This window comes from Babylonia areolata, chromosome 10, assembly GCF_041734735.1.
Source record: "Babylonia areolata isolate BAREFJ2019XMU chromosome 10, ASM4173473v1, whole genome shotgun sequence".
Taxonomy (NCBI): Eukaryota; Metazoa; Mollusca; class Gastropoda; order Neogastropoda; family Buccinidae; genus Babylonia; species Babylonia areolata.
The window spans coordinates 16,651,756-16,672,100 of NC_134885.1; the positions used below are offsets into that span (position 1 = coordinate 16,651,756).

The 20,345-nt window shown below is 39.4% G+C and overlaps 1 protein-coding gene across 1 annotated transcript in view; it reads right to left on the reverse strand.

The window, feature by feature from the left end:
* Positions 1–7,613: 7,613 nt before the first annotated feature.
* Positions 7,614–20,345, reverse strand: part of LOC143286832 (MAP kinase-activating death domain protein-like) — a 296,616-nt gene continuing 283,884 nt past the window's right edge. Inside the window, exon 33 of the mRNA XM_076594655.1 lies at positions 7,614–13,511. Within this exon, the coding sequence (XP_076450770.1) occupies positions 13,434–13,511 (78 nt within the window). The 3' untranslated portion in view covers positions 7,614–13,433. The remainder of the gene's footprint in view (positions 13,512–20,345) is intronic.

Here is a 20,345-nt window from a genome sequence, read left to right on the forward strand (position 1 = left end):
TCCCATTTCGCATGTACAAGTGAATGATAGATGCATCTTTGGAATCCTGGGGGATCGTCTCTTCTTTCCACATGAATGAGTACAGCTGATGGAGCTTCTCAGTCAGCACAGTGCCTCCATCCTTGAAGACCACTGCTGGTATGGAGTCTGAGCCAGGTGCTTTGCCACTGGATAGCAGACGGACTGCTTTCTGGGTCTCAAGAAGTGTTGGCGGATCGTCCAGTGCTTCGTTGATGGGGACTTGTGGGAGACGGTCTATGGCTTCATCATTTATGGAGGAAGGGCGATTTAGGACACTGTTGAAGTGCTCAGCCCAGCGTTCGAGAATTTTCTCCTTCTCGGTGATCAAGGTATTCCCATCTGCACTGAGGAGGGGGATGATCCTGAGGATGTGGGGCCGTAGATTTCTTTTAAGGCATCATAGAACCTTTTCATATCGTGCCTGTCAGCATATCCCTGGATCTCATCAGCTTTGTCACTCAGCCACTTATCCTGCATCTGACGTAACTTTTGCTGAACCGTCCTGCAGATGGCATTGTACGCATCCTTTTTTGATGTGGACTTTCTGTTGCTCAGGTAGGCTTGATGCAGACGGCGTTTCTCATCCAGAAGTTGCTTGATTTCATCACAGTTTTCATCAAACCAGTCTTTGTGCTTTCTGGTCATGGGTCCCAGGGTCTCTGAAGCTGTACTATAGATCAGCTTGCGCAGGGTCCTCCAGTCAGACTCCACATTCTGGCTGTCCAGAGAGGCAGATTCCAGACGATCTCCCAGCAGCTCCACAAAGGTCTGTTTGATGGTGATGTTTTTCAGCTTAGCGATGCTGAGCCGTTTTGGAGCCTTCTGAACTTGGAGGCGTCTCTTGGATTGGATTCGAATATTCAGCGATGGTCTGTCCAACACTCGGCGCCGCACATGGTCTTTGTCACACGTACATCATGCCTATCCTTTTCCTGACGATGACGTAATCGATGAGATGCCAATGCTTTGAGCGAGGGTGCATCCATGACGTCCTGTTACGGGTAGGGAGGCAGAAAACTGTGTTGGTTATCAGCAGTTCGTGCTCTGCACAGGTCTGAAGCAAAAGCAATCCATTTGGGTTGCAGTGGCCCATGCCATGCTTTCCAATCACTCCATCCCAGGAGATGTAGCCACAGCCAACTCTAGCATTGAAGTCCCCAAGAATGATGAGCTTGTCTGCTTTCGGGATAGCAGCAATGACAGAGTGAAGGTCCTTGTAGAACTTCGCCTTCACTTCATCCGGGTTGGTCATGGTTGGGGCGTAGGCATTGACAATGGTGAGGTGCTTCTGGCCAGATGCCAGTGGGAGTTTCATGGTCATAAGCCTATCGTTGACTCCCTTTGGGATTCCTGCTAGCTTGCTCACAAGTGCTGTTTTTACTGCAAAACCAACGCCAGCCTCACGTCGCTCTTCACTTCCTCGTCCACTCCAGAAGAAGGTGTAACCAGATCCCCGTTCATAGAGCTCGCCTTCGCCTGCAAGACGAGTCTCACTCAAGGCTGCAATGTCGATGCTGTATCCGGCGAGTTCGGATGCAACTAGTGCCGTTCTCCTTTGGGGTCTGTCCGCGTTATCTCTGTCCAGGAGAGTCCTTATGTTCCAAGCACCAATGGTGAGAGGAACGATCCGTGTTTTTTTCTTTTCTTTCTCTTTGTTTCGACCGCTGATGTAGGGTCCCCGCCAGCCGCGGTATGCTGGCCAGGGTGATATGGAGCAGGCAATTTTTAGGGCACCTTTTCTAGCCCCTTCCTCATGCCAGGGAGGTGAGCAGTGCATTCCTAAAGAGGGCTGCTCAGACGCTCAGACGGCTGCCGAGCTCCATCGCTGCTCCTGTCGATGAAGAACGACCCTATGGCCTGAGCCGCCTGCGTGCAGGTCTGCAGCTGCGACTGCCAGTGTACCCACACCTGTCGTTTCGTCGCTCGCCTGTCGCCACAGGACTTGGGGGTGATGAAAGGATGAAGGATGAAAGGTCATTTAGGATGACTGATGACTTGCGCGATGAGTTTGTTTAAAGTGAAGAGGAGTTGCGCAACGTCGACCTCACTCTCTTGTCCGGGTTCAACAATTTCCAGTGGCAAGACTAAGTCGAGACGACTGGATGATGAGCACGGATGCAGTGGATGACCAAGATATCCTTTCGGTGTCTCATCTTGCTCCCTGCACTCCACAGAGCGTTGCTGTAACCGCCTTCCTCTCCGTTGAACCGATAGGTTTCTTCCGCAGATTCTGCCGGATCCAGACTTCACATGCATGGGTAGACACATCCCGGGGGCCAACTGCGTGTGGCATGCACACAGCACGGTGGAGCTAGATGGCCGTCCGTGGCTCTCCTGAGCCGACGCCCTTTTATGGATCTCGTTTTTAATTCCATAAGGGTGTCTAGCCACCCGCCTCAACAGTCCCAGAAGGGAGCGGTGGGAGTGCCGGTCTAGTCGCCGGCACCCCGACCCTGAACAGGTTGTACTGGATTACAGGTTACCAGTAGCAGATCTAATGACCTGACCTAGAACAATGGGAACTTGCATACAGTAGATTTGTCATAAGAAATTTAATCGTTAAAAATGATTTGGAATCAGATATTTTCAAATCCGATCGCGATTTTCCAAAGATATAGAGATCTGCTGGTTCTCATTTCATGCCAAGAACATACACATCAAACATTTCAGCAAAATCTAGTTTGAATGATTGCTTATATGTTTGCAATATCGCCTGTGGCGGTATGGGAACTCCAAAGAGCACATTTTGGTATCGATCATAATGATCTGATCAAAGATGACACCATAAAAGTAATACCCCAATTAATTGTATAAATATATTTACAGACGGCTGTGTACTGCTTCCGTTATTCCAAACCTTAAGTCTCAAAAGTTATTTCACCTGGAAAAGTTCTAACTGCTGAACTCACAACCATTCTGATGGTGTTGAACTGTATAATCTCTGACTAGTCTCCATGCAAGACAAAAGGATTCGTATTGGATACCTGTAGTGTTGTATCTCTCAAACCCAACAGTTCGATACGGGTCTCCTTGGTGGCACGGTAGATACGCTTAACTCTCTCCATACGAACGGCGAAAGAGACGACGTTAACAGCGTTTCACCCCAATTACCATCATCAAAATATTGCAAGTGGAAGGCTCTTATACTGAAGAGGTGAATGTTGAAAAAGAATACCACAATTCTGACGACGGAAGCTAAAGTTTGGGTCATTCAGACACCCACTGGACATCCGAGGGGTCTGTGTAGAGGAGAAGAGAGGGCTGGCCGTACTGAGTGAGTTGAAGACTTCGGATTTCCTGAGCTCCGAGAACAGAACACTGTCCTGAGGATCTTTCCGCTGCCAGACACATTTCCAGCATCGTGGGCCAGTTGCTGTCAACCTCTGGGATGTCTTTTTATTTAAAAAATCAGACGGTCCTTTTGATGACCATTCCAAAAGGAAGGAGCTGTACATATACGTTTTATGGACTTTAGTGTATCGGCCAATCCTTGAAAACCCTTCTAGCTGGCAAAAGGTCACCCTCTACCACCAGCCACGATGCCCCCAAACTAGAAGCCTCTCAAACCTCTGACTCAGAGTCGGAATCGCTTGCCATCCCTTCTCTCTTCCTCTTTGAAATTTTTTGAATGAATGTGGCTGAAGTCATGGTTAGGAATTTTGAAAATTCGTCCCTCCCTTTCCCACCAAACATGGAGAGAGGCCGAAAGGAGCAATGGGATGCAGAAAGTTTGCTTGCTTCTTCAGACACGGGGACTTGATAGTAAGCCTCACAAAAGTCCATACTTGAGAAAAATTTTGCCTGTGCTAAGTTGAGAAACAAATCCTCAACCTTGGGAACGCGGTATGAATATCTAATTGTGCGACTATTTAGTTTCCTATAGTCAATGCATATCATAAAAAAGTCTTTCTTACATGTACAATGGGGCTTACAAAGGGGGAGTTTGATGGTCTGACGATCTTTGCATCTGATAGACCCTGGATGTGTTGCCTGCAATCTTCAAAGTCTCTTGGGGGTATGGGTCTAGCTCTTTCCCTAATGCTAGGACCTGGTTCAATCTCAATGTCAAACTTTGTGTCAATGTTGGCTCAACCATTGTCGAACTCATCCTTACCAGAAACGTCACTGAACATAAACTTGTCAAAACGTTTCTGCCAGCTTGCAGGTGTTTTGTCCCCAAACTTAAACTGGATTCTGCACTCCTTTTCATTCTGAGTCTGGCATGGATCAGAGACAGCATTACCACAGCCTTCAGAATTCACAACATGTAAAAACTGATAAACATAATAGAATTCACAGCATGTAAAAACTGATTAACATCATATCCAGCATCATACCACCAGTATCCTGACATGAAATGGACTTGTATATTGCTACCACTTCACTTTTGCAAAAAGTGTTCTCTGCATGTCCTTCTTTGGATAGCTGTTGGAAAACACTTGTGCCCACCACAGCTAGAGTCTTGGCTGAATAGTTTGTGTCTCTAACTACCAGAGAAATCACTCGCACAATTTGATCAGCTCCTACCACTGTTGCAGGCATACTACTGTCAATAAAAATGACACCAATATATGGTACACCTTGGTCACCGTCAAACTGAAACCAACACCACCTTGGATTTCCTGTAAGGGTATATGCAAAAGATTGACTTTGTAAAACTGTTCTGAGATAGTCATGACTTGTGAACCACTATTCAAGAGTCCTTTGGTTGCACATCTTGATATTGTCATACCACATTCTAATGATGGTCCTCACAGAACATCCGCGTACTGTGTAACTCCAACATCAGCCAAAACTATATCTGAGGTGAGTGTCACTTCTCTCTTGCTAGCATTTTTTGCTAGCAAATGAACACATTAATGTTCAGAGTCCAAACTATCGACCTGGTCTCTAACAATGTTCAGTCCTAAGGGTAATCCCGTGTCATGGTTACGAGGCCATATGCGACACTGTATTGACCACACATCTCAGCTCACACTTCTGTCGTGGTGACAAGTCAATCCATGTGTTAGGCCGAATCCTAGCTGGTTACAGTTCAAGAGTAGGCCTACCAGCTTCCAGAACCTCGTTCACAGACGCAATCACATCGGGACTCGTGATGCTGTCGTTGTTGGTCTCGGGGCGTCCCGTGGACCTCGAGTCCATACGCCGTTTTTCTGCTGACATTTCATTGGTTGAGGTGCTGCTTTATACTGCTTCTGGCGATGACTGAACTCGCCACACTAAACTGATAAGGGTGATCAACCTGTTGTCGGATCTTGCGGGGGGGTTTTCTTTTGACAGGTCTGTCGACAATCTTGTTCTCATAGTTTATGAGCAACTATGATAAACATACAGTACTTGTACAGCACCTATCGGTCAAAGACCAAGCTCTAAGCACTTTACAAAAACAGTCATTTCCACAAGAGGCTGCCTTACTGAAGCGAGTCTTGACAGCTGCCACTGAGCGCTCATCATTCGTTTCCCGTGTCATTCAAACACGTTTCAGTTATGCCTTAACACTCATACCGATATGCAACATTTTACGTGTATGACTGCTTTGTTTGTTCTTTTCGGTATAGGCCTATGTTGCGTGTTTGGTTGGTTGCTGTAGGTTAAAGGTCAAATATAATTTTTGTTGTTGTTGACAAGGATTCCGGTGTGGTTGATGCATGGACATGTAGTCTCCCCATTAACATGAAGGGTTTGGTCAGAATCTGGTCAGCAACGATTAGGACAATACTTTCAAAAGCAAGGAATGAGAGTTATAGTGTGCAGGCCAAAGTGTCAGCTGCAGACCCACCATGGTTCCTCTTCTCTTCCCGTCTTCCTTCGTCTCAACTTCCCTCCCCACTCTTCTCCCCAGGTCACTCTTTGATGTCAGTCTGACCCAGTGCTTTTCCTTCCCTCCATCACGGCCTATTCCTGTTTTTTTTTTTTTTTTTTTTTAATGAGCTTGACTAGCTGTTTGGGATGATATGGTAAGCAGTATGCGGTGTGGTTATGTTGATGTGGTAAAGCATTTGCTGGTGTAGTTTTTTCGTCAATCGCTACACAAGTGTTTGAGGAATCTAATAAGATTTTTTGATCTTGCAAAGGGGCCTAGCACTCATCATCTTCGCTTTCCCCATTTCTCTCTCGTTATGCATTCTTTGTCACCTTTTGATCCTAATGTCAGCATGTCTTAAAATTATGCCAATGCAGATTGAGGTTGGAAGACTTCCCTTTGAGCAGTCTGTCTTTTAAGTCAACCAACCTCTCCCTCCCATACACAGGTGTGGTAGGTGACTGGTGCCTGTGTTAGGGACAGGCAAACATTTATGCCAAATCTGTTCTTGACCAGGCCGTGCATCATACACGCCCCCCCCCCCCCCCTCTCCTCTCCATGTCCTCTAATGCATTAAGTTTGTCGTCACCGTGTATACGAGTGGGTTCTGAAAATAGGCAAATCAGGGCAAAGCTGTGATTGCGTCTGTAAGACGATCCCATATTGATCAAACTGGTTTAACCAGTTGGGAAGAGTACTTGTTACCAGTATTACGGTGTGATGGAAGGAAAGAATACAACCAGGTCACACGCCGACTTCTGAATTGTCTCCTGGAAGAAACAAGAGCCAGGCACAGGCTGTAAAGGTGTAAGGGAATCCATGATGACGGACTTGAGCTTTGCAATATAGGATTTTTCATGTGATTGCACATGGGTGCTAAAGCAAATTGTTCTAGGAGACATTAATACTTGTTGGTAGTTGTGATTCCCGTGTGTATAATTTTTGTTTTAATGTGCCCGTGAGAAAACATAATGTAATTAGGCTAATGAGTTGGTAGCACTGACAGTTGAGTTGTTTGCTGCACAAGGGTTGCTAAACGTTTACATATTTAAAATGGTAATCAAGATTTGCATGGAATTGTGCAACTGAGGTATTCTATCAGAAATGGTCAAAGAACCCTAAAGGAAATGACAATGATTGTCATGTTGCAATTGATCCTTAGAGAACAGATTTCTCCAATTTACGAACTTTATGTTTGTATGCAAGATCTGGAAATTAACAAAAATATCTACAATATAAGCTGATATTTCTGAGAATTCCGTTCTCAAGTCAATCTTCATGCACTCTCCAGAACACCTTTACCCACACCACACATACACATCACATATGTATCACATGACAAAGGCCTTTTTCAGTCAAGATTTATTTGTAAAAAGACGTACTCCAGTGGTTACAGTTCTACATACCCTCCCAAATGCAACTACATTGCACATCTAGAGATGAAAATAAAAGATATTGACGATAAAGACGAATAAATGTGCCAAACTTCTAACAAAACTGTCCTCAACAAAAAGCAAACAACTTTACAGGGGGAGCATCTACGTCTGTACCCATTTTCAAAGTGAATTCAAAAGCAGTTCTGAATGTATAGACGTATATATTCCTGCTAGCAGACTGCTTCATTCAAAAGCTTTCCTGGTCAGTCATGTTAATATTATGTATCTGCAGTCATTATTCAATTGTGTGTTACTGATAAGGGCAATTGTATGCATTCAGTTTCCCAATTACCAATCAATAAGGAACAGAAAGGAATGGGGAGTTAAAGAAATGAATGTGGCAATGTTTGTTTTTGTTTTTTTAAAAATAATTCTTTCTCACTGTTTATCTAAAAATGTCATCTTCTGGCTGAAAACACTTTAAAATCAACAATTTGGAATGTAACAACTACACAGAAATTCAGGGGAATGGGAGGTAGGTGAAAGGGAGGAGGGACTGAAGGAGAGATGAAGAGAGGCTGAGGCGGGAGTTTGATGACCCTGTGGAGTAACTAAAGAGAGAGGAAACAAAGCATTGAAAAAATTACTGTACAATTCAAACATCAATTGCAGTCATTGAAAAACAGAATTTTGTCAGTGACACGTCAAGCAATTCCTCACATCCAAACTGCCCCATTTGTAGAATTACTGAAACATACTAAAATCATTTAAATTTTATACTGGAAAGTAGTATTTTGTTCAATATTGTTAGGAGAACCGAGCGAAATGATTAAAGCCCTTCACCTCTGAGTGGTATTTTATCCATCACTATTTGCAGAAAATCTCCAGTATTATGTTATCCAACATTACCACCAAAATGGAGTGAAATTAATCAATTTCTTAAAGAACAATTCTATCCAGCTATATCCACTGTCATTTAGAAGGCTTGGTGGCACACCTGACCGTAATGCACATACAGCAGCAAATAAATGCTGTAATGCACATACAGCAATAAATTAATCTGCTTCATTTTTGCCATGGGATCAAAAAAGGTGTTTGCTTTTTGTCACACTCTGAATTTCAGCTTGCACAAAGTTGCTGTGACATGCTTGAACACATGTTTCACTCTGGTGCATTGCTTAACTGCAGAAATGACAATGATTATCCTACTACTGCCATGACTGACTGTCCCTGGCACACAACGCCATTTTCATCAATCTTATCCCAAGTCCATCTTCTCCGCAGACTCTGTCACTTCCTTGAAACTGACTTGAAAACAAGTCCAATGCAAAAAAAAAAAAAAAAAAAAGAAAAAAAAAAGGAAAACAAAACGACTATTATCTTTCTTCTCACAAAAAAACACTTCCTTCATCTGAATATATGGGAGAAAATTATAGTCTCCCACTCTGTATCTCACCCAAATGAATCCAAACAATGCGGCCTTCAAAATTTCATTATTCACAAAGCAGTCTGCCAACAATGCATGGGAAATGGGACAAATTACACTAGACAAATGGAAATAAGCTATAATTGCTAGAAAAAAGTTTTCAAGCAAACTGTATGTACACTGTCCAAAAATTGCAGACTCACCCTTCTGAGTAAACAGTTAGAGAGGTTAACAAGAAAATCTTAAGTCTGGGTAAATTATAATGTTGATTCTAATTCTATACAAGTCTCTGAGAAAGAAAATATTGGAAATGTTCCACATGTTGATTGATGTTTTCACACAGAAATCTGATGCTGATATGAATGTTAGAAATGCTAAACAGCTGGCACTAAAACAATAGTCAAAGATGTCATCTATTCATGAACATACTATCAGCTTCTTAATCATTACTATTTAAAAAATAATTTGGTGTTACCTGGTTTTCAGGACTGCATTGTCAAATAGAAGCATAATGGCATTGTCTTTCAATCCTATCTTTTTTACTGTTATCCTCTATTATTTAAACAAAGAACATCTATTATTATAAAATGTCTGAATTTGGTACTGTATTTATAAAGGAGGGTTGTAGTGTGGAGTGGGATGTTTCCTTCAAGTCCCCCTCTACCTGGAAAGTAAAATCAGACATGATATTGTACAACTGCAAATTGCAGGCACTGTACTACCAGATTATTGGAACCCTAAAGCAGCATGTTACTCAGAGAGTGTAAAAAAACCCAAACAACAACAACAAAAAAAACAAAAACAAACAAAAATAACAAAAAAAACCCCAACAACAACAAAACAAACAAAAACTTCCGAAAACAAAACAAAACAACCCCCCCCAAAAAAACAACAACAACAACAACAACAACAACAAAAAACTCCCAGAGAAAACCAGTAAATAATATATAAGAAATCCTAGCAGATGAAATAACAAATTAACATAATAATACATTGTAGGGACAAAAACACTTATCACATTCATCGTAATTAATCAACCAAACAAATAATAAAATAAACAACAAAAAACATGCACATAAAAGACACTGCAGAATAAGAACTGTTACCAAATTATCTGCCTCTGTGCAGATAAGAGCTTTAGACACAGAATAATTATTTTTTGTGAGTAGATATAAATCTAAATTATCAAGCACGGTTAGCCCTGGCAAGCAAGTGTACCGGCATACCATATATATATATATATATTATTCATGCTTTGTACATATTTGGAACAGACACTATTCTACTTTTTGTGTAAGAAATTCTTTAAAATTTGATCCTAATCTTCCTTGTATTATATGTCATTTAAGGGCTATCAACAACTGCTCAAACTGGAAAAAAGCACAACTTGCAGCTAAAAGGACTGTTGCGCTGAAAGCAAATCTCACATGTTGATTGATTATCCATCATGAATAGAATGAAAAGATGATCAAATAAACTCCTGACTTGAAACCAACTTATGTATAAAATGTTATTAACACAGTTTAAACAAAAAAGAAGCAAGAAAAACATGACTATAATTATTAATGAAAATTTTATGATGTCTTCTAAAAGCAATGTTTTCACAAAAAGGATGACAGAAAGATTTTTTCAATATTTTTTTTTTACCTGCACTGTTTGGTCCATCTGACTCTGGACTTGCCAACTAATCTGTTCTGACTTTAAAAACAAGAAACAATTTCATTGTTTGGCTCTGATCGAGTGCCAGTTTCGGCCAGAAGCGCCAAAGAGTGTTAACAAGGCCCAGAATAAAAACGATGTAACATCAGTCATGAGATTTAAATAAAAAAGCATTCCTGGTAGTCCAAAACCTTTTAAGGCCAAGGTGATGAGAAAATATTTGACACAAACTGCTACTGGTAGGATATGACCTTTCATGGGATGTTTTCCCAAATTATCAATACCTGAATTCAAATAATCAAAATATACTCTAAAACAATGAGTTACTACCCATGTAGTACAAATCACTTCACTGTTATGATTTCTTCAGTCATATCTGCAGCCAGATAAATGTTGTTTTATTAACCCTTTGGTGACTTTAGTCACCGCTAGGTGACTTGCAGTGAGAACACCACAGTCGCTGAACGGCGTCTTGTTGGAAGAACGCTGCTGGTACTGTTCGGCGACTTGAGCATGGGAGTTAACACACTTGTGCTACTCTTCAATAAATCACACCAAACTTAGCCAGCACTTCCTGCCACATGTACCAGAAACATCCTTCTCATTGCCAAACCAACTCTCGTGTGGTTTGGAGCAATTTGCAGCGGCTGTTTTAAACTTAGTTTGAATGATGGCGAGTTCTTTGACCAGTTCAGATTATAACCAACATTCTCACTTTAAACCACAATAGACGGGACAGCAAGAGGCAAGTCTAATTGAAAGTCAGTTGGCGGAAAATGATTTTGCTGCTGACAGTGACAGTAGAGAAGAGTTCATGTGCCATATGGCAATGAACTGACGAGAGACACTGACAGCTCTGCTGCATAGCCAGTTTTCAGCTGTACAGTGCAGTTGACTTAGCTGGCTAGCAGCTGCAAGCAGCTTGAACATAGCTGGCGATGTAAGGGTTAAATCAGCCTTAATCTATGACAATTCCACCTCCCTCCCACCCCCCAATCCCATTTTCACAAGATTTAATATGGATAAAAGGTAAACTGTGTGTTATACATGATTTGATAAGCTTTTCCATTGAAAAGACATCATAAGTGAAATGGGAATGTGCTGGAGTGAGGTAGGATTCACTAATTTTATCTGAAATAATGAAAGAGAAGAGATAATAGTGAATTTTGCAGCTGAAAATTCATTGATACTAATCAAACAGAATGCTGCATTACTTTGAGCTGAATTAAACTATTCTCTAAAAATCATAAACATAATTGTAACATGACAAGAAGAGAAACTATCTGAATATATACTATTTATATCCATACATCTGTCCTAAAATCAACAGCATGGGAAGAAAAACTGTTGAGAGAAAGACAGAGTTTCAGCACACACAAACTATACTACTACCGGGATATATGGACAAGAACAGCAACAGGTAAAAACTGCATAAACAGAATGAATGCACATTCAATACTATCACATGTGTGATTGTACTACCTGCTTTCAATGACATTGTACAAGTGATGAGCATGACATATACTGGTTGCCATGACAACAGCATTCATATAGTATTGTCAACAGAATTGTTTCAATGCCATCTTTGCTCGAGTTCAGTCCAGGAGAGTAATAGAGCAGCAAAATTTCAAATCCAGAATGGCTGACGAGTAGCAGTACTTAACATGTCCAACATGGAAACATGCTTTGGCTCCAAGCTGCAAAGCAGGGACATGAACATTTTCATCCAGACATGTGATTATTCATAATCACAGAGTCAACTCTGCCCATATACACATATCAAGCAACGCATCCAAGACACACAATGGGACATTTTCAGACATACAACCAAAGCATACCTCAGAACCAAACACAACATGTGCAATGTCAAGACTTTTGCAAGACAGCCTTGATGATATAAGAATAGAATTTTTTCGATAAATAAGTGTAAATAAATTTCATCTCATCAGCAGTGAATAAAATAAATATCTTAGCTTTAGTTTTACTGTACAGCTCTTTATACAGAACTTCATGCATCTGCAAAGTTAAAAATCCTCTTTTAAATGCACCATATGGATTCAATTGAACACTCGCATCCATTTTATTAGCTTGATCACTATAACTGAAATTTGACAGTGTTAATGAAAATCATGGAAGACCCACTTCCGACATTTCATCATCTGACCAAGCAAAAATAGACTGCACAAATGGGGTAAGAGAAGAAGAAAAAGCACCATGGTATCTTTCAGTTATAGTTAATCTATCTAGACAGGGCATGGAGGACCAAAAACCTCTATACCTATCCACAGCTTTCATACTCACATTACTCTTACAGACATGCTGACTCCAGCATTACATATCTGGTCTGAACAAGCTGAAGAGAAGAACAGGACAGAGGAAGGACAGGAGAGGGGAGGCAAAACTTACATATCAATATGATGAAAAATAGTACATTTAAAAACAACACACAAACAACACCCCCCAAAAAAAACAACAACAAACAAACAAACAAAACAACAACAACAAAAAAACAAAAAACAACAACAACAACAAACAAACAACAAAACAACAACAACAAAAAAAATAAATAAACAACCCCAAAACCCCAATGGTATTGAACAAAATATCTGTTAAAAAGTTGAAAGTGTTAACATAGTTTAGAGTACAAATTAACAAAATGATGACTCTGCCAGAGAATAATGGACCACATCCCAGATGTTTTCGTGATCTCCATGCCCTGGCCAAAGTTCTACAAAGTGAGCAAGATCAAATTAGCACTTAAGGTCAGATATAACAATCCACTGCCTCAATCAGAGGAAATGCTGGTTAAGGTTTCAACAAAAATTCCAAGATGTTAACTGGAAAGAGAACAGAGGTATGCAGAATACCAACTTAAGGAATTCAACACAACAGCCAACCAAGAAGTGATAAAGTCACTGCTGCTGCAGCTACTGTTCAATGGCTTTCAGAACCAACAGTGATCAGGCCAAGAAGGTCAAGTCTTCACAGCTAGAGATGGCTTGTAGCCATATTAGTGCCCTGCACTCAGCAGTGCACACAGACCTGTGTTAGCAATAAGCCTACAATGGTATTCAGACCAGCTGCAGCAGCTCTGTGATCAGGATTTGTGTTCTGTGATGTCATCCACTGTCCCAGAGTGGCACTGTCATGACTGCTTGCGCTGCTCCATTCCGGCTGCTATGTAGGAGAAGAGACACAGAACTGCGTAGCAAATCTGGTCAGCCTATGGACAAAATACACCAGCAATCAAGTTAAATCACCAAGAAGAATTCAGTTTTGTACTGGTAGGTCTGAGAGAGAGAAAGGGCAGACATGCAAGGACACTATAATCATCTGTAACATATTTTCAGACACACATATCATACACACTTGTGTGTCTGTATGCGTGTTACTTATCAATATGAAATACATACAAGAAAAAAAGAATATGAATGACCTCCATAATATGGATTAGATTCCTGTTTGAGGAAAATAAAAGAAGAAATAGTGTGAATGCACAATAATCACTGAAACAATCTGTTCTTTAATATAATGACGATTTATGAAAAAACACTTTCCTCATTTTTGTTTTCTTGATATGTGCATGTTACCTATCTATATAAAATATACAAGGAAAATAAAATATAAAAAATGACATGAACGACCCCCATAACATGGATTAAATTCCCATTAATAAAAAAGAAAATAAATAAATTGAATGCACACCAATCACTAAATCCTCCTGATCGTTAATGTAATGATCATTAATGAAAAACACCCTCCTCTTTTTTACTTTCTTTATATGTAAAGGGCACTTGTTTTGAATTTTTTTAAAATGGATGTAATCTGCACAACACAATGCAGGGATAATGCTTTTGCACTAATAAGAGATAAAAAAATAAACTAATGCACTTCATCAAATATGATATTTTCAAAACATACATCATTGTCCCCACTGTTTGTAAAAACCATAGAGCTCAACACAAAAAGCAAAGCTGACAAACTGAACAGAAGAAAAAACTAACAACAGGAAAAGCTACCTTGGGAACAGTAAAACAACTAAGTATGTGCGCAAGAAAGAAAGCAGTCAATAACAGCTTTTCTAAGACCATGTCCAAGTTTAAGCTGCAGAGAAGATACCATAATACCAGCATAATTAAGCAACGCAATCATCTCTCAAAGTAACAGGACTGATGCCAATGATATATACACAGTTTATCAGATATGGATGGGTGGGGTTGGGTAAAGGACAAAAAGAAATATACAACATCTACTCTCCCTGATGCTAAATCAAACGCAAAATACACTGGTATGCACAGTCCACAAAAGTCTTTACCGCTAAGTTTAAACATTGATTTCAACAAGTTCCATGCTAAGACAAATACAAATAAACACACTGAACATATTTATGTGAAATATTTGTGCATCAGCATTATTGTAACTACTGTTTGATTTTTATTGGTGGTGCTTCTCGGTTTTTGTTATTTCCTTTTTCCATGTTATAATAAATGTAATCAAGGATTTCAAAGGACATCATGTATCATTATAGCAATGCCAAACACAACAAAATGGGAAGGCATTTGTTATTTCCCTTTCCCCTGTTATAATAAATGTAATCAAGGATTTCAAAGGACACTATATATTATTAAAGCAAAGCCAAACACAACAAAATGGGAAGGAAACTAACATAGCATACTGTTACTGCTTGTGACCTACAGAGCCAAGCATAAAAGGGTTAGTGGTAAACATAGTAAAACCATGAGCTTCAATCAGAGATTTTTTTTCCAAAGATAGAAACAAACCAATTATTTCATATGTGCATGTCTGACAGAAACAAGTTTCAATGTGCATCAACTGTCAGAAATATGTTACATATATCTTTAAAAACCAAAAAAAAAACCAAAAGGTAATTGGTTTTAGATTATGTATTATATGTATAGACAAAATAATAACATGATAAAACAATGTTACTTTTTATTGGCACAACTCAAGGTGACATTTTTCAATCAATTAGAATTATTAAAGGCTAGTAACGATGACTAATGTGGCAATATTTCCATTGCTTATCTTTTGATATATCCAAGCTCATGTCATAGTTTGAAATACTTAACCAGTTGAGTGCCTGTAAAATGTCAGCTGACGTCCTGCAAAAAGTGTTGCCATTGTACCTATCAGACATCAACTGATGTCCTGCATATGTTCTGATATTTCCTTCCTTGGAGTTTGGTTCAATGCACACAAACAGACTATGAATGGTTAGTTTGATGTGTCTGGATGATTAAAATAATGCTTAAATGAGCATACATCAGTAGCAGGCCCCTTTCTCCTCGATAATGAGTTACTAAGTGGACCACATGGAACAAACATGGAAAGGAGGTTGCACCATATGTAAAAAAACAAAAAACAAAAAAAAACCCTCCAAACCCCCCCCCGAGGCATTGAAAACTTTGTCCAGTAAAAAAAATAGTGGTCCCAGTCAGTGGGTTTACACCATTTTGCTAGCTGTGCATATGATTATGGATAGCTATGACGATGGAGAAGGATCTCTCTTGTCTGATGATGGGTTTGAACACAAAGATGAATGACAATGACAGTGATGAAACTGACAGGCCATTTGAAGCAAAACCTGTCTGTCTATCCGATCACTCAGTGTTTTTGACTTTGAGTGTCAGAATAACTACTGTGAGTGTTGGAAGAGGGGGAAGAGCAGGAGGGGAATGATGTAGGACATTAGGTCGAATGCTAGCCAGAGGGTGTGGAAGTGGGCGTGGCAGTTAGATGTCACTGACTGTTATTGCAATGTATACTGCTTGAAATAGACAACCGCCAATGCTCCATGATTTTCATGAAATGCAAGGCTGAGAGTCCACTGGGCGTGAAACACATGCTTTTAGTTTTAACGCATTTTGTCACTGAACCAGATGGTTTACTTGTTTGATGAGGAAGCAAGCCAGATGTACAACATACACTTCAATCGGCCCACATGTAACACAGAGGGAGTAAGTGTCATCAGTGTCATCAAAGAACTTCACCCTCTTAATGGGGAAACCTCTAATAGTCAAAAAGCTTGCCTGCTCAGTTTCTGAGAACATGACTACTTTTTATGTTGACTATACCCATGTTTGTTATTGTGGGACAGTTATTCACTTACAAGTCTACAAGAATTGTGATTTGTTTTTATAAACTTGAAGCCTGTTTTAATTTCTTCTTAAGGTATAATCTGACAACAGGCATACTATTTCCAGCTGTATTTTGTTTGTTTTCTTCATGGATGCCATTCTGTGGAGGTGGAAATAGCCTTTTTTGTTGCACATTAATTATCTTCACTTTAAATGCCTGAAAAGTTATCTACATTAAAACTAATTTGGAAAGGGGGAAAGCCCAGATTCAGAATCTACATTGATTTTCCTTCACAAAAACATTTCTTTTCAGACATACTCCCATAGTTTTTGTACAATAATGAATTCTTTTTATTTATTATTAACACCGAATCCTCAATATTAAGTAAATTATATGGAATAATCCAGAAAAATTATAACCCTATAACTGCAGTGTGTGAAAAGATTTTTTTTTTTTAATAATTTTTTAAAAGCCAAATTTGGTGTTAACAAAGCATTTCCAGATAATAAGAATTTGCTAAAGTTTACCATGGACATACACACACACACACACAAATGTACAAACACACACACACACAAATGTACAAACACACACACACACACATATTATATATATATATATATATATATATATATATATACACACACACACACACATACACACACATTTATGGATATATATATATATATCTATGTGTGTGTGTGTGTGTGTGTGTGTGTGTGTGACACACACTAACAGACAACAACTGATACATAGACTCACTTTGTTAACACATGTGAATCAACTTACCAATAATTTTGAAACTATGAAGCAACAAATTAACTATTTAAGAAATTTAAGAGTAAGCTGTGATAGCAATAAATAAAAGCAGTACTTAAAATTTTCAAAACAAAGAAGAGATCATTTGTCTGCATTATTCCTTGATGTTTTGTGAAGCATTCCACACACTAATACTGCACATACAAAAACTCTGACTGGAAGAGACGCAAACTAAGCTGTAAACTTTAAATGACTTAAGGACTCTTCTAAAATTGCTGCTGAAACTATTTTCCAATGTAGAGCTATTTCGTTCAGTGTAAGTTTGTCTCTTCTCCAAACAAGGTAAGCCATTCTTAATCAGCAACTGTACGTATGACAAAGACCATACAAACACAGACTTTCTCAGACCCATCAACACCATTATTTTAAAGCATTTACTAGACTTATTGTGTCATACCAATATGTGATGCAGCATGTGAAAACCCGGCTAAAGTTGCAGCCAACTATCATTGGCTATGCACAAAAGCACCTCATTAGGGTCAAAATAATGAAAATTGAGATATTTACAAATTTTGTATCTTTGAAGTCTTATCTTTGCTGTTGGTAAACATTTTTGCATAAAATTGCCTGAAAATGTAATAATCTTAAGTTTTTCAGGTGCAAGTGCTGTTGGTACTGCTACACACATTCGTCAATTCAGTTGCAATATTCAGTGCATTTGACAGGTTTTTCAGAAATTACATCAGTGAATGATGAAGCAATGAACCTAATAACTGCAGTTAATAAACATTATTTTGATCTGGGATCTTAAACTGAAGTTCAAAGATTCATTGGCATTACAGGAATATTTTTTGTTCAAACACAAATGTGGCCTTTGTATCATCTGAACATTCTCTGTCGCCATTGACTTGGTTCTCTCATGCCATGGCATCACTTCTCCACTCGCCTTTATTGACTTCGTTTGAGTACAGAGAGAAAATATAAATTTTCCTGTGCTTTTTTCATATAGAAATTTATAAATTACTTATTTCTTAATCTTTTTACACCAAATACATGTTCAAGATAATTCTTGTTCCAAAGTTACAAGCAGGCAATTGTATGTTTTTTTTCATGAGCCAGTTTCTCCATTTGTTCTTTTCAGGCACACAGACTTTGAAAAAATCATAGAAAAAAGAAAACAAACAACAACTATGATCAATGTCAAAATGATAACTTCTGACTTCAGCCGGATTTTTGCCAGCTGCGTCATACATTGCTCTCAAATGTTAAGTCACTAATGTTAGGGTTGGAAAAGGAAAAATGGAAACCTCTGTGATACTCAAACATGTACACAGAAATATAATTAGTTCAAAAGTCTTTTTGTTCTGCATCATAAGGGACAGTCACCAAAGAATTTTTAAAACATCAGTATAAAAAATGTTACTGGGTCTCAAGAAACTGCATCTAAAAAATCTGTGAACAAATGTCATACTATTTTGTTGTCTTATTTGAAAAAAAAACCCCCACTAATGACCAAGATTTAACAAATGTTTTGCTATCTTATTATTCTATTCATAAAACTAATTATCAAGATATCACAATGAAAATAAACTTGAAGCAACTGCAGCAGTCAACTTTGTGAAATGTGAAACAATTTGAGTTTACAGGAAGTATATACAACTTAATAGTTAAGAAAATTGAACTTTAAAACACTGAGAGATTAAAAGTATGTGCAATCTGAAAAAGACAATTAAAATATTCCTCAAAATGCACATCTTCTAGAAGATAACATGTTTTCTAACTCTTCAAAGTTAAAGACAAGAGAAAGAAAATGGACTCTTACTGGAACAGTTATATTAATTCTCACTGATTATTCATCAAACTGGAGTTTACAGTAAATGATGGGTTGAACTGATTCTATGACAGTTTTCTTTTGTTTTTATTTATTTCATTGCACTTTGGTTTTGGATGAACTGAATTTGGTAATAAATTATCATGAATTATCAGAGATTAGTTGTCAAAACTGAATTACAAAAGCGTGAAACTACCACTGAAAACAGCTCTGCATGCTGTTTCCTATCAAAAAGCACAGTATGGAGTCAAGTGTGTGTGTGTGTGTGTGTGCAAGTAGTGTCACCAGCACCACCCCCACTGTCTCCCCTCTCCCACCCCTTTACCACCACCCCCACCTTCTCATCTTCCTCCCCACTCCTTCCGCAGTTCATTCTTTGAGGTGATGTCGGCTGTCACCTTGCTCTCCTCCCATCCCCGCCCCTACCCCCCCCCCCCCAACCCCTGCTGTGCTTGTTTGCTGGCACAGCCTGGCAAGTGCATAGGCATTGTGCCAATATGTTAATGCAGACTGAATCAGAATGTCTCTGTTGTGAGGTCTGTCTCTTAAATTGCCCCCACCTTCCCTTCACACACATGGCTAGGGTAGGTGACAGCACCTTGTGTCTGGGCAAGGGGAAAATTATGCTAAATCTATCTTAGGTTGGGCTGACTATCAAATCCAGAATTTGTATCCCCCCCCCCCCCCCCATCTTACTTCCCCTTGGCTCCCAACCCAGCTCTTCCAGCAAAGTAATTTGTTAAACTTGTCATCATACAGTACAGGTGTTGAATTGTAATTAATCAGATGAAACAGGGTGAATGAGAATAGAGAACTGATGTGTCAGTCATTCACTTAGCAGGGGAAGAAGGGGTGGGGGGAGTAGGGAGTGTTGAAGTTTGCAACTAGTATACACAGTATGTTGGGAGGAAGGAATAAAATTAGTGTGGACAGCTAATTCTTAGTTGTCTCCTCAATGGAACCGGGCACAGGCTCATATGGAGGTGCAAGGGAAGCCTTGATGACTTACCTTCGGGTGCTGTGTGTTGCTCAGGACCTAGAAGAAACTGCTTAGCAGGAAATGTGTGCTGCTTGGTCAGCAGAAAATGTGTGCTGCTTAGTATGAACTGTTTAGGTGGCTATGTTCTTAGGAGGAAATGTGTGTTGCTCAGTTTGGTTTAATGTTAGTAAACACTTTATAAAAACTACACCATGTGGCCCTGCTATTGGTACGAGGAAACTGTCAGTGTGTGCATCCCCCTCTGTTCATGTCATCTGCAAACCTGCCTCTATTTCTCTACCTTCCTGTTACTCTTCTCTATTTTTACCCCCTTTCACACACACACACACACACACACATACACACACATATATATGAATTTCATGCCT